The sequence below is a fragment of the Biomphalaria glabrata genome, chromosome 1 (genome assembly GCF_947242115.1).
Source record: "Biomphalaria glabrata chromosome 1, xgBioGlab47.1, whole genome shotgun sequence".
Classification (NCBI taxonomy): Eukaryota; Metazoa; Mollusca; class Gastropoda; family Planorbidae; genus Biomphalaria; species Biomphalaria glabrata.
The window spans coordinates 42,555,779-42,572,015 of NC_074711.1; the positions used below are offsets into that span (position 1 = coordinate 42,555,779).

The 16,237-nt window shown below is 33.4% G+C and overlaps 1 protein-coding gene across 3 annotated transcripts in view; it reads left to right on the forward strand.

Moving 5' to 3' along the window:
- Positions 1-14,409, forward strand: part of LOC106053439 (inositol polyphosphate-5-phosphatase A-like) — a 47,950-nt gene extending 33,541 nt beyond the window's left edge. The window contains exons 15-19 of one of the 3 annotated variants that reach the window (XM_056037422.1): positions 1,919-2,030; positions 3,257-3,319; positions 7,480-8,300; positions 8,590-8,605; positions 10,464-10,598. In XM_056037422.1, the coding sequence (XP_055893397.1) occupies positions 1,919-2,030; positions 3,257-3,319; positions 7,480-8,274 (970 nt within the window). In that variant the 3' untranslated portion in view covers positions 8,275-8,300; positions 8,590-8,605; positions 10,464-10,598. Of the gene's footprint in view, positions 1-1,918; positions 2,031-3,256; positions 3,320-7,479; positions 8,301-8,589; positions 8,606-10,463 lie in introns of all 3 variants that reach the window. The other 2 variants (XM_056037439.1, XM_056037430.1) reach the window with 2 other exon arrangements.
- The last annotated feature ends 1,828 nt before the right edge of the window (positions 14,410-16,237 follow it).

Below are 16,237 nucleotides of genomic sequence, written 5' to 3' on the forward strand. Positions count from 1 at the left end.
TAGCTGCTAAAATTAAAAGAAAACATTTTTGTTTGTTTATAAAGGCTAAGAAAGCACTTTGTATGTAAATATCATGCACATTTTTTAAAATGGACTTTTTATGCAACGACTTTCAGTAGCGTGACAAGCAGCGACTAATCAGTTCCCTCAAAATTTTTTAAATATCAGATTTTATTTATTTTTTGTTAAGTGCCCCCATCAGAATAAAAGAAGTTTATTTTGTGCGTTTTGTTTGTTGGTCTGTCAGTCCGTCATGTTTGCGTCTTTAATCCTCTTTTAATGAATTCTATTAGAACTCAGTGCACCAATGTCTATGAACCCTCGTTAAATCTCTTGTGTAAATAAAGACATTTTTTGGTACTAGCCCATTGTGACGTAAGGGAATTTTTTTCCTTTGACTCACTCGGTGCACTAATGTCTATGAACACTCAACAACTTGCTTGTATTGATGAAGACATTTTTTAGTCTAAGTAGACAGTGTGACGTCATATGGAATTAATTCTTTAAATGAAATGCTAAAAGAACTCACTTGGTGCTCCAATGTCTATGAACACTTGACAACTTGCTTGTATTGATGAAGTCATTTTTTAGTCTAAGTAGACAGTGTGACGTCATATGGAATTAATTCTTTAAATGAAATGCTAAAAGAACTCACTTGGTGCTCCAATGTCTATGAACACTTGACAACTTGCTTGAATTGATGAAGTCATTTTTTAGTCTAAGTAGACAGTGTGACGTCATATGGAATTAATTCTTTAAATGAAATGCTAAAAGAACTCACTTGGTGCTCCAATGTCTATGAACACTTGACAACTTGCTTGTATTGATGAAGACATTTTTTAGTCTAAATAGGTTGTGTGGATTTTTTTCCTTTGACGTCATATGGAATGAATTCTTCAACTTGGTATAGTAATGTTTATTAAGCCTCGTTATCTGACTCGTATTTAAAAAAGACATAATAGCTAGATTTAGATCTTATCTAGATTTTTAAAACTAGATCTAGATTTTTTAACAGTATATCTAGATTTTTAAAACTAGATCTCTATTTATATTTTAATTAAAATCATTGTGGATTCTAGATCTAGAATTTTTTAGGTCTAGTTTAGAATGATATAGACTAGATCAAAATATAGAATTTCAATTTCTAGACTTAAAGTGTAGATTTTGATTTCCAAACGTCTAGATCAATATTGCAATGTTATAATATACTAAAACTAATCTACTACTTTTCAATTCAATGTTGCATTCAGTCTATTGATAGATAATCTAGCCTTTTTTTTTTCATAAATCTAATCTAAATTATTCCAAATTTATATTTTAGATCTAGATCTAGTAGATATAGATCTTAAGAGTGCTAAATCAGGTAGATCTACATCCTCATTCTAGTTCCATTTAAATGAAAATGCCAATAGCGCTGTTGTTAACTGTGATGAGACATCAAAGTACAAGCATGATACATCTGTTCTTTTCTTCTCTTTTTTTTTTTCAATTACAAATCAATGCTGAAAGATTATCTAAAATCGCTCGTCTGATATATTGTACATATCCGGTAGATGTCATGCCGTAATGTGTAATATATCTCTTTATCAATAATAGGCTATTATTTTGTAACCAGTTTTCTATAAGTTAGCAGCAATGCCTGGTCGTGCGATTAGTGTGCTGGACTGATTATCTTGACAGTCCCTGGTTCATACCATGCTCGCTGCCATCCCCCGTTGTCCAGGAAGTTAATCTTTTACTTGAAGAAACATCCAAAACATGTAAAACAAAAAAAAAAGCATTTTTTACAACGGAAAATGAATCTTTGAAACATTATGTTTTAAATATTCCTTGCAAATAGGCAAACCGACAGGGGCCGCCTCTGAGTTTGTGTGATAACACAAACTCTCTTTGTAATCTTGTTGTTGTTTTTTTCCAGCTATCCTTTTTGTGAGAATGTGAAAGATGGTGTTTCTTACATGAAGACTAGAGTCCCTTCCTGGTGTGATAGAATCTTGTTAACTCATTCTGCCAAGGACATCATAGTGCAGGTCTGACATTAACCAGTTAAAAACATTAACTGTATACAACATTAAGTATACATTAGTAACTCTTTATGGCTTACAGTTAGTACTTTTTGTTTAGCTGCCTCTGAAAGGGGAATAGCCGCTATAAGTTTTGTGTGGTCTGTCTGTTCGTCTTGTAAATTATGGTGGCAGATGATGTAAAGCTCATCTGTTTCTAGAGCCAATGTTTAACAAGGATGTCATGTAACCAACACAATGACCAACTACCTTTACTTGCTCTAACTAATGTCAGGTATCAATTCTTCACTAAACTTGATACCCCTCAGTTCTGGTCAAAGGCATTATCACTCTGCCACTACACCTCCTTGACTGCTCTTAGTCAATAATTTTCTTGTCTTTTTCTTACTGCTCCAAGTTCACAAAGATAGTTTTTGGTTTATTACACAACTACTTAGTATAGAGTAAATTAGTTAATAAATGTCTAGTGAATATGTTGTTGATTTTTTCCCTTCTTTACAGCATTGTGTTTACTTGTAGGCCTATTCAATTAATTCATTGAGAATTTTAGAGTTTTAATTGTGTACATTTCCTTCCTTAAGCTTGCTCATTTTTCATGGGTTCAAAAAGTTGAACACTGGGTGGAACTTGGACACTTTAACTTTGTAAAAATGACTCTAACAAATTTTCTAGAAATTTGACAGTTAAAGTTTATGTTTTTGAAAAAAACAAAAACTTATTAACTACAGTGAAAACTTTTCAAAATATAATTATCTATTAATTAAATTAGGCTATTTTAACATAGTCTCATCGGGTATTCACTATTCTCACTTGACTCAGATGTTTCTTTGCATTTTAAGTATGGCTCAGCTGGCATTCCCACACTTTCTCTATTTCTTTGTAGTCATGAAAGAGTTGAATAAATAAGTTGATGTTTCTGTACATTTATGTAGACCTGAGCTGTGGACTGTGAATAGAAGACATTGATTGTGTAGGCTCACTGGCCTTACAATAGTGCAGAAATAAAAATAGAATTTGAAAAAGTTTAAATAGAAGAAGAAACTAGAATCAGCTTCATAAAGGAGAAATAGACTTAAAAACAACACTTATTTTGTTACTTGTTTAAAATATTTAAAAGTAAAATAGTTTTTAATGATTATCACTTCCCCATGAGCAATAAATATAGATAAGTGAAGAATACAAATTCATTTAAAACTATTTATTATATATTTAAATATTTTGATCACATTTAGGATCTGTCCCACCCTGTTGTCTATGATATTATTGGAAAAGAATCTTGTATGGGAGACCATAAGGTAAGCCTCAGAGAGTTTGAATTACTATTGGACATCACACCCTGATTAATAGTTTACATTTTCTGACAATTGTGTAAGGAGATAATGGAATTGTGCTTTAATTCTTCTTTCCTATTCGATGATTCTCCCAAAATGTTTTTAATTGCTTAAAATTTAATTTTGAGTAGTTTCCATTTGAAAAACTTGCTGTTTTTTTTTTCATTTTCAATGGGTTTTTTTTTACCAGTAACAATGGTTTTAAATAGTGGGGGCTATTTATTTTTTCTATTTTTTCACAAAATGGTCACATGAAAAAGTGACCTCCAGACAGTTAATTTATATGTTTTAGATGTTATACAGAGTTGCCTATGAGTATACAAGTACACATCTTGCATATTTTGTACGCAAATGGACTTAAAAAATACACAAGTACAATTTATCATCTGAAAATACGCATTTCCCCCTCTCAAGCAAAAAAAAAATTTAAGTAAAAAAAACAAACAAAAACAAGTAGTTCTTGCTAATCATATATATATAGATCAGTGCGTCAATGCCTGGAAATGGACTATTCCTATTAGATCTACCATGAGATAGATCTAGTATGGCTTTTTTTTTTTACGCACGAAGATTTAAATATTTAAGATTTAAATATTTACTAGGTCTAGACCAGGCATGTCAAACTGGGTGTTCGGGGGCCGCAAGCGGCCCGCGACCACCTTGCATGTGGCCCCCTTGGCCACCTAAAAAATTATAAAAATAATGTTAACAAGAAAACAAGAGATGACAAGCTACTTGAATTGATAGTATTGGTTAAATAGTATTGGTTAAACTGAACAACAAGGGTGAGTCTGCAGTGAAAGCAATCTACATTTTGTCAAACTTCATTGTAAGCCATTGCAAATCATTTAATAAATGTGATTTATGAAGGAGTGTACCGTGTCGTTAGAGCCGAAGTAATTTGTCCAGAAAAGGTGAAAGCATTCAAAGAAATAGCGTTAACTAGTGACACTGTGGCAGATAGAATAAATGACATGTCAGTCAGGTTGCGTGAACAATTAAAGAACAAAATAGCTGATTTTGAATTATTTTCATTGGCTCTCTAGAAGTCAACTGATGTAAAGGGTGTAGCACAGTTGGTTATATTCATAAGGACCTGTGACAGGAATTTGACATACACGAGGAACTACTTGAGTTCTGTTCTATGCATAACACCACAACAAGCAAGGATGTTTTTGAGAAATGACAGGAGGTGATAATGAAGTACAATTTATCTTTGATAAAGCTATCTTGTCTAACAAGGTATGGCACAGCAACCAAGAAATGAAATGATTTTGATGCAAAGTTACTTGCAAAAATAAGAGAGATGGTTTATAATTTTAAATTCGCTCATTTTCAGTGCATCATTCACCAAGAAACATTCTGCGCACAGCAATTACAGTTTCAACATGTCATAAAACCGTTTTCAGTCGCTTTTCAATTTTATTCGTGCCCGTGGTTTTAATGCTCGCCAATTTTTAATGTTTCTGGATGACATTTGACATAAATTTGATTGTGTTCCCTACTACACAATAGTCCGCTGGCTCTCATGACATATAATATTGAAGAGATTGTTTGCACTGCGTGAGAAAATCGCATTGTTACTGAACATGAAAGTTGAACCTGTTGAACATTTCAATGTATTCAGGATTTGGCTTTAGCTGTTCGATCTGCTGTTGATTCCACTGGTCACCTGCAAGACTTGAATTTGAAACTTCAAAGTAAAGACAAAATTGTCACAACTGCGTGTAATCATGTGAAATGCTTTCAAGCAAAATTAGGACTGTGGATAAACCAAATATGAAGTGAAAATCTTGTTCACTTCTCAACTTGTCAGGAACTAAAAAGATTAAATACGGTTGTGATATTTGGTAAATAAGTCCTACACCTGGAATCGTTAGTATATGCTTTCAATGACCGTTTTTGTGACTTCGTTACATAAGAGCAAGAGTTTTCGTGTTTTGTATCTCCATTCTCATTTGATTCTGAAAATGCTGCTGGAAATGTGCAACTAGAGCTGATATAATAGCAGTCAGATTCTTAGTTGAAATCGAAGTATATTGAAATGGCTGTGCCAAAATTGTACAGTTATTTACCCTTAACAGTATGTTGAATTGCAGGAATTTGCAGCCAGAATTCTAGCTATATTTGCGTGCACTGGTCTATGTTAGCAGCTCTTTTCCATAATAAAAGCTACAAAAACACCTCACCGTTCGAGATTATCTGATCAAAATTTTGTCATGATGCAAGTGTCAGTGGCAAACAAATTTCAACCTGACATTAATAAAATGGTATCCCAGAAAAGATGTCAAGCATCAGGATAAAGAAAATAATGCGTAATCAAAGTATTTTTTTATTAGCCAATAGTACTACAAATTTAGCTAAGGGACAGGTATGCCATTAATTATTGTATTGCATTATTTCTAATTTACAAAAAAAAACTAGTAGTCTGTTTTGCAACTGATTTTTTTTTTGCTGCGGCCCCTCAGGTCATTGTAAGTTTTCTAGGTGGCCCATACACCTTAATGAGTTTGACATGCCTGGTCTAGATCTTACTGATCTAAATAAAGTTGAACTCCTTTCAATGTGTCAGTTTATATTAAGTCTTCATACTAATTGGGAATTAATGGATTGATTAGTTCTAATTCATCTAGACTAGATCTAGAACCAGAGATATATGTCAGGCACCTATAATAGAATGTACGTAAATCTAGATTTAGAAATGAGATCTAGATTTAATTGATCTAGATTTTTCTAGATTTAGATATAAATCTAGATTCTAGATCTAAGCTAAGTCTAATTCTAGTCTACATTCTAGCTCTAGGTATGACCAGGTGTGTAATAGACTTAGATTTAGACTACTGGCTAGATGTAGCAATCAATGTAGGCTGTAGGTTTAGATTCCACTCTAGTAGAAGAGGTACCTCAAAAACTCAAGGCTCTAGATATCTGTAATGTAACTAGATCTAAATTTAAATCTACCCAAAAGAAGCAATTTTGTATCAATTATGGAATCTAAAATATGCAACTGTTAATGAAGCTACTTACTCTTACAAATCTAGATCTATTCTAGATTTGGATTTGATTTTTATTTAGATGAAAGTGAAAAGTGTTCCATAACTTGCAGAATGTATCTTCTGTGGAAGCTACTGTTATAGTCACTAGCGACCAACTAGGTTCCATTACTTATGAAGGCCTAAGTTCAAAGAATGAAATCAGGGGCATTTAAGGCAGACTCAATAGCAAAGCTTTTTTATATTAGAAACAAGTTCAATGACTAATTAGGATTATCTGCCTGAAAAACAAAAAATTAAAATGTTTGTTATTAGTGATTGTAGAGAATGCCAAAACTTTCATTGCTAACTCTGCAAAAAAGGTCTGGAAGAAGAAAATCTGAGTGTTATAAAATATTTCCAGTGGCTGGATACCTTGTAAAGAAATGGCCTATAAACAAAATTACTTTTATAAAACTAGATGTCACTGATCCAGCTAAATGTTTCGTTGCCACTATTATGGAATGTGAAGTACACTAGAGGCATTATGATCATAAGATCATTGCCAAGTGACAAGAACATAATCATTCTAACATATTCTAGAAAAGTCTAAGACAAAGACTGAAATTGTAAATATTTTGACAAATGTACAAATTGCCCCTGAAAATACGCATTTCCAAGTCTGGGAATACGCATTTCCATTTTGGCATGTAGGCATCTCTGGTTATATATTAAATTTTGTGAAAATATGAATAATTTGGATCATAAATTATTGCCTAGATCTAGACTAGATCTTGATCTAAAGAGACCTTTCCACAGTCCATAGGTTTTTATTTTTAAATTCCATTAACCAAAAGAAAATTTCATATAGATAAAAAACAACAACATCAGTTTATTTATCTACAAAGGGTGTGCACTCCCCTTTAATTCTATTCCAAATATAACATTTTCTGATAACAAAAAAGTTATTGATGTTCAATCATATCAAGGTAGTGAAATACATATGAGCAAAATGAATAATTAAGGAGAGAAAGAGTTAAAAACACAAATCTGTATTTGAATAATTGAGAACAGTTTTGTCCTGTGTTAGACATTATAAATCTATTGAAACATGATTGCTTGTATTCATCATGGCATTTTGTCTCTTTCCAGCCTGTCTATTTGTTTTTTCATATCAAACCTGGCAAAGGTAAAAGTCCTGCTGAAGATCAAACACTGCTAGAGTCTTCTACAACCTCTGAGCTACTGCGCTCACGGGCTAGGACTTTATCCATTAATGGGGAGCTGGTGGGTAATGTTGACATGGAGGCCATCAATATTCATGACTATGCAGTCTTTGAGCAGGAACAGAACTTGATAGAAGAATTTAGAGAGAGTATTAAGAACAAAGCTTCCAAGGACAGTGATGTGGACAAGAAAAGATCCTTTCAAGATGTAGTCCGTGATGTAAGGACTATGGAGAAGGTTCTCAAGCAGTGGCCAGGGAGGTCATTAGATAGGCACCACAGCTCATCCTCTGAGGACTATCCATCAGATGACTCTGAAGGGAAAAGCTTAGCAGATGTTGAAAGGGATGATGTGAACTCAGTAGAGGCATTCCCATTGTTGGTAGATCACAATGAGAACTGCAGAGTTGTCCACAATTTGCAAGCAGCAGATATAGTTAATTCTGGGGAGGGTAGTGCTGTGAGTGAGAGAGATGTTGAGGTGACTCTAGTGGGGGGCACTCAGGGCTCAGGAGGTTGTAGAGATAACAGCAGTGGGAAGGCTGGTGTTGTAATGCTTGCCCAGCATGATGATGGTGTGCATGTGGAGTCATCTAACCCTCCTGCAAGCTCCAACCCCGTCAACCAGTCTGGTAGGGAGCGGCTGCAGAGCGGGAAGAATGATCAAACATCTCCGTCAGCTGACTTTTTTGCTGGATGTTGTAGCTGTGTTTTGTTTTAACCTTGGTGCACTACTTTGTAGTATTTGTAAGTTTTGTCAAATAGCTTGAAGAAAACACAAACTTAACCACATATAATATATTAAGTTCATTAAAAGCTTGATAAGAAAAGATTTTCAAAAACACAAACTTAACCACTTATAATATATTAGGTTCATTAAAAGTTTTAAAGGTTAAGATTTTCACATAATTAATGAAACTTGTATTAGAAGTAGAAGTGATAGCTCTACTCTACTGAATATTTTATAAGGCATTCATAGAATTTCATCTCAGAGACTAATGTAATGTTTAATCCCTGCGGCCAATCTCATTGACAGTTCTGGACACCTGGAAGTATTGTGCACATATTTCTTTTTATCAGTTTTTCTTTCAATTTTTTTAGTTTTTTTTTAATTTGTGTAGTTTGAAATGGATTTAGTATAGTAACATAGTTTTATCATTGCTGACATTAATCATTGTAGTAGTGACAGATAGATCCCTTAATCCAATTCTAAAGTCAAACAAGTATCAAAAACATTGCTAGACCAATTTTGTTTTGATTAAGAGTCTCTAATTGTGTTTAAAGTGCTTCTTTGATTTAAATATACAATGGCCAAGCTTCTATCTTAACAAATATTTCTCGACTATCTTTGAAGCTGAAGAAAGTGTCTTTTATACATTTTTAGCAATAAAATGTGAGTTACCATTTGTAGGCTGATCTCCCATAGTTACAAATATAATTTTGCTTAGCCAACAGACTGAATAAGAAATGGTAAACCCTTTTGAAACCTAAGCTTACAAATTGGTTAAAATAAATATTTTTTTACAGATGAAATAACTTTAAAAGTATACTTCTTCTTCTCCCCCCCCCCCCCCCCCCCCCCCCAAAAAAAAAAATCAATGTGAAATTTTAAAATAATTCTTGGCATAACACAGTGGGTTCTATTTTTAGGTTTAATTACTGACACAATAAATAGATCAGTCAGGAAATGTTAGAAAGTCTCCTTTTTTTTTTTTTTTTTTTTCCCCCCAGATCTCCTGGCCTCATTATTGTGTGTTATGTCCCTTGCTTCATTTTGTTTTATTTGTTTGAAATTCAGTTGCTTTATTTACTTAAAAAAAAAATAATTTCTTGGCGGATCTCAAAGTCCAAGTCAACTATTTCTATTTCAATGGATTTGAGTGTTTGTAAAGCATGGTGTACAAGTTTGTGGTTTCACTTGTGTCTTAATCTTTTAGTGTTTGATTAGTTTCTAATGAATGGATTATTTCATTTATCTAACCTACTAAAGTAAAACATTCTAGTTAAGTTCATACATAACATTATCAATCTTTAATAGTGTTAATATGTAAATATATTGTTGTAATATAGTGAAGTTGATATTGATACATAACATTTTCAATCTTTAATAATTTCAATCTGTAAATATCTGTTGTAATATGGTTACTTTAATGCTGCAAGAACTCATTTCCTGTTAATTAATGAGGTTTGGAATTAACTCACCTAGGCTTACTTTACTTTCATTAGTGATGCTGTCTAAATTGTAAGGTATATAGTGTCTGTTTTTGTTTTTGTTCTGGCTTAATGGTCACAGAGGGGGACACTATCTTTTTTTTTCTTTCTTTCTTTCATACAGCAGTTAGATTGTTAATAATATTGTAGAATACATTGATTGTATATATTGTTCAGCGTCTCTGTGATCAACCTATTTGTTTGACTAGAGAAACAGAAATCTAGAAGTCTTGTCTCTAATTTTTGTTTGGATATTGTTTTAACAAATGTCTCTAATTCAAGACAGACACATTGTATTGTTGACATTGTTTTGATGATTAGATTCTATGTCTAGTTTGTATAGTTATTCAATGTTTTTAAATAGGAATTAGTTTTCTATGACATATAATAGTAAAGCTTAGTTAATGTTTAATAGTACAAAAATATGAAGTACCAAGTGAAACGTTTCACTATTGGAAGGTTTATATATATACATTGTATGTCTAGATTTAAATCATTCTTTAAAGATATATCTTTTATTAATTCTAAAATTAAAAGAATTCTTAGTTTCTTGCTATCACAGTTATTTGACATTGAGCAATTTCAATTATGTGTCCCATTTCTTGTTTCAAAGCAGTATCACATTTTATTGTTAAATCTTGTTTTAGAATTTATTATCAACATTGTACTCAATAACATTCTATCAACTTTTATTCCCAGCACCTACTCCTAAAGCTGAATTATCTGCCCTACCAGGTACAAGTGACATCATCATTCCCAGCACACAGGTCAAGATCTCCGAGGTGGACACAACACGCTACATACACATTCGGCAAGGTGAAAGTTCAACCCGTGTTTTCAGAGAAACATCTGTATGACCAATAATTGGCTAGCTGTCCTAGCTTTACAGAATACTCTCCCATTGATAGATTTGTCTTTATGTATAGAGGTTGAAATCCAGTCTTCTTGTGATATTTTTAGCCTTTGTATATTTTTTTTTTTTTTTTTTACTATAAATTAAGTGCTAGAGAAATAGTTTTTCTTCTTATTATTATGTATACAAATATATATATATATATTGGTTTTATATTTCTTTACCTATGAAATACAACTTTTTTTTTTTTTAGCTTACTTTCAAAATGAGTTTAGGCAATTGACTTCTGTATTGTCCCTGTAAATATTCTCATCAAAATCTGGTGATATCAAAAGTACAATTAGAGAGTTTTGAAAACAAGAAGGTCTCTCCAGACTTCCTGTATCTACCTCTTGTTTCTGTTTGTGTTCCTTCAATTGGGCATAATAGTGACATTGCATATGCAGTCATACTAGCATAATCCAGACTTCATAGATCTTTTTTTTTTAAATTTCTGGTAGTATCTTGTCAGCATTGAATGTGTGTTTTTTATGATTATAAACTAACTAGCTGCAGTGATACAATATTTGTATCTTTGAACTTAACATTGTCCAGTGGGTGACATGAGGTCATGTGACATTGTCCAGTGTGTGACAGGGGACATGTCATAGTCCATTGTGTGACAAGTCACGTGACATTACCCAGTGTGTGACAGGGGACATGTCATAGTCAGTGTGACAAGTCATGTGACATTGCCCAGTGGGTGACAGGGGAAATGTCATAGTCCAGTGTGTGACAAGTCATGTGACATTGTCCAGTGTGTGACAGGGGACATGTCATAGTCCATTGTGTGACAAGTCACGTGACATTGTCCAGTGTGTGACAGAGGACATGTCATAGTCTAGTATGTGACAAGTCACATGACATAGTCCATTGTGTGACAGGGGACAATGTCTTTGGTAAATTATTTGCTCATTCTATGTTCTGCTATAACACAAATTTTTTTTTAAGTCCTAAAAAACAAATTAATTTTATTTCATTTTGTTTCAACCCCCCTTCTTAAACAGTTGACAAGATAGATCTTTTAAAAATGAACAGTTTGTAATCATATTCCAAAGTCTTGCTTATTTATAACTTTCTTGTCATGGAAAAAAGTGCTTATTCTAAATAACCAGTTCTGAATGTTGATCATTTGTTTGTTTGTTAAGTACCTGGGGCTCACAAGACTTGCGGAAAGAACACTGACATGCTATTTAATATGCTTACAAAAATGTCTTGTCCAGATTGTTGTTAGCTCAAATCAGTTGTCTCGCTTGAAAGTATTAATCTTGGGACACTAAGATCATAGTTTAGTGATTGGTATTAGCTGCTCTCTATGCTGCTCTCTGTATAAACTAATAATAGAGCTTGTCTTCAAGTGCAAAGTAGAGGAGTACAGTATTTCCTGTGACCACACAGTCCTAACCATCTTCAGCAGGTGTTACATTTATGTTTTCTATTAGCCATCTACTCATGTCTTTGGCCAAAACTTTTCTTTTGGTCCCAAATGTGTATCCTATGGCCTTTCTAAGGGATATCTTAAGCTGTCTCATTTCAGAAGCCATATGTTACCAAGTGTTTCTGTTATACTGTTATCCCCACCCATGTTCTTTGGTCATATTTTAAACTAAGCATGCAGCATGCTTGTTGAAAACCATTGATGTGAGAAGGTCTACCAACAAGTAACTGGTCAGTAGGAAAGAAAGGTAATTGAGCAAGCAGGGGCAAGGAAGAGAGCTCTACTCTCTAATGACCAGAAAAGAGAAGATTGATTAAGTTCTGTCACTTAATTGAAGCCAAGGCATTCAGGACCCTCAGGACAGCTTGCATCATCATGCTAAATCAATCAGTAGATCAAATAGATCTGAAAGAAATAATCCAAGTTTGTACACAATTGTCTTATATACTCTGAAGAGCAATAGTTACAAATGTGGATCATTGGTTGCTTGTGATTGTATATAGTACAAAAATATATAAGATTGTCTTATGACTTGACATTAGTGAGATACTAAATGAATGATGTGTGATCTTATAACTTTTGTATTTATTTATTATAGAACTTGATTTCAATGTAATTTTTTTATTGTTATTATTTATTGTTTGTATACATTGTTTTAATCCTGGGTAATTTTTCTATGTATTATAAAATTAATATTGACAATTAAAAAGTTTCTCAATAAACATAAACATTTATGAGATCAGAAATTTGGTGAGGGACCCATCGTATATGTCATTGTTTGACTATCTCTTCACACTAAAGACATCTGGTCTCTAAGTACTGTTTCTTTAGTTGCCCTCAAAACTATATCATTTACAAAGATTGTTAGTTAAATTTTGTCACATAGCTCAGTATTTCAAAACATTACATGTGGCATTTACTCCAATGTTGCTCATAATGGGATATTATTGACTGTTTTCTATTGATATGCGATTCATGCCTACATAATTGTATTATTATTAAACATTGTCTTCTTGTGCTGAGATATCATCAGCAACATACTGAGATTGTAGTGCTTCAAGGGTTGGTCTCTACAGCAGTATGCTTAAGTGTTCATTCCTGAATACTGAGTGCATTGACTTCACCGGGGAAGGCACCCTAGTAGACAACCTTGTCAATAGTATACATTATAAGAGATCATTGTAATAATATATTGTATACACTTATCAATTGTATTATACTGTCAACATTAATCTTTGTATTGTATTTCCTCATGTGCAATAAGTATGCCCTTGGTAATTAGTTTAGTCATCACTTGCTTTTAGTTTGACTTGTTTGTCTATCTCACCTATTGGTTAACAGCTGTTACCTTTCTAAACATTATCAATGTATGCATGACTCTTTCTCCTACCTTGGCTTCCAGTAGAGAGTCTCAATGAATGGCATAATAAAAGTGTAGCAGTAATTCATCATGTCCAATGATAGGGTCATCTCTTCTGGGCAGTTATTACATTGCAGTCAAAATGAACATTTAAAAATGTATATGATGTCCTGCGCTAATAATACATCCAATAATTTCTTAAATCAAAATAGTTTTCAATGCAATGCAACTCATTCTACACTTAGTCGTCAATCCAGGCCACCTGGTTTCTGTATAGTGAAAGCATGCTCTAGTGCTGAGTGGAGTTCTCTCCCTTCCTCCACTCCACCAGTTGGAACATTGCCTACAAAAACGTTTCTGCTATTGTGTCCCATCAGCATCTATGCTTAGAAAGTACAATACACACAAAAAGTGGAACAAATATTCCTTTTTCAGCTTTAATTGCTGTTGGAAACAAAACATTTGAAAATACTTGGTGCACAAAGTTGATTCTGGTTGTTATCAAATCTTTGGAAAGGAGACTTGAAAGACCCTCCACTATTTCGACTCTTCCATTCCTTCCTTCAGCCTCTCCTGAAATAAGTGAAGGATGTTATTCCATAATTAGAAAGCTGTATGGTAAGACAAATGCTTTGAGTCTAGTTTCTCATTTCAAGCTCAAATCTGCCCCTTGCATTATTAGTACAAACAGTTTGTAGCTGTGTTGGTCATACACTGCTCTAGTAAACTGTTTAGACTGACCATATTTTGTATTTGAAATTCTTTGTTGATATTTGATGATAGAGTGAATCTCATGACTTGGTCTGATCTGAAATATTTTGAATTTGTCACAGAGTTATGGACTCACACAACTAACAAACAAAAAAATGTAGCAAAACATTATTATTTGAAAATTGAATATTTTGACTTTCTCTTTCTTGTAATCTTTAAGATTAAAATATTTTATTCATGATTAGTTAGTGTTTTTTTTTTTATTAATTTCATTTTTTGAAAATATATCTTATATTAGTGTAGTGTAGACCAGTTTAACAAAAAGCTTTCTGTCAATAATACTTTGTTTTGTTTTTCTAATACTTTTCAATTGTGATCAATGGCATGATTTAATTGACAATTCACTGATTGATCCATTGATTTGAAACATGAGATAAATATTGTAACATCTGTACAATTTTTATTCTAGCAAATGGTGATTAGAATTTTGTTTTTCCAATGTGTCCTCTTAATATTATATCAGATTTCATGAATGTGAGTTTAAAAAAAACCTACACAATAAAGCTGTAAGCACTTTTCAGAAAATGTTTTCTAGAGAAAGTATTTGTTCTCATTAGCTTCTTCCAATTTACATGTGTAACTGTCAGACTGGACTAACATGTGTAACTGTCAGACTGGACTAACATGTGTAACTGTCAGACTGGACTAACATGTGTAACTGTCAGACTGGACTTACTTGTGTAACTGTCAGACTGGACTAACATGTGTAACTGTCAGACTGGACTTTACATGTGTAACTGTCAGACTGGACTAACATGTGTAACTGTCAGACTGGACTAACATGTGTAACTGTCAGACTGGACTAACATGTGTAACTGTCAGACTGGACTAACATGTGTAACTGTCAGATTGGACTAACATGTGTAACTGTCAGACTGGACTAACATGTGTAACTGTCAGACTGGACTAACGTGTGTAACTGTCAGACTGGACTAACGTGTGTAACTGTCGTGTGTAACTGTCAGACTGGACTAACATGTGTAACTGTCAGACTGGACTGTGTTTTGTTACTAAGTGATGTATGGCAATACCAGATGTATCTTGTGGGTAGGTTACATAAGGCCTGTGCAGCTTTGCTCTTGTTATGACATGATATTCAGAAAATATAAAGCAGACCTTATCAATATCTCATCAAGGGGATTGTGAGACCATTGAGAAATAGAAAGCAGTTATCAAGCTGTGAATAGTGATGCTTAACAATGCAATACAATCATGCTATTAGTGAAAAATAAACATTGTTTTGGATGTTTCTATTTTGATGTTATAGTGGATCTATCTAACTTTTAGCTAGCGTTTAGCATTACTTTTCTATTGTCATCTTTGGAATCATTCAACTCACAGTCATGTGAAGTCTTGTTGTTCTCTTTAGGTCAACTCACAGTCATGTGAAGTCTTGTTGTTCTCTTTAGTTCAACTCACAGTCATGTCAAGTCTTGTTGTTCTCTTTAGTTCAACTCAGTCATGTCAAGTCTTGTTGTTCTCTTTAGTTCAACTCACAGTCATGTCAAGTCTTGTTGTTCTCTTTAGTTAAACTCACAGTCATGTCAAGTCTTGTTGTTCTCTTTAGGTCAACTCACAGTCATGTCAAGTCTTGTTGTTCTCTTTAGTTTAACTCACAGTCATGTCATGTCTTGTTGTTCTCTTTAGGTCAACTCACAGTCATGTCAAGTCTTATTCTCTTTAGGTCAACTCACAGTCATGTCAAGTCTTATTCTCTTTAGTTCAACTCACAGTCATGTCAAGTCTTGTTCTCTTTAGGTCAACTCACAGTCATGTCAAGTCTTATTCTCTTTAGTTTAACTCACAGTCATGTCAAGTCTTGTTCTCTTTAGTTCAACTCACAGTCATGTCAAGTCTTGTTCTCTTTAGGTCAACTCACAGTCATGTCAAGTCTTGTTCTCTTTAGGTCAACTCACAGTCATGTGAAGTCTTGTTGTTCTCTTTAGGTCAACTTACAGTCATGTGAAGTCTTGTTGTTCTCTTTAGGTCAACTCACAGTCATGTCAAGTCTT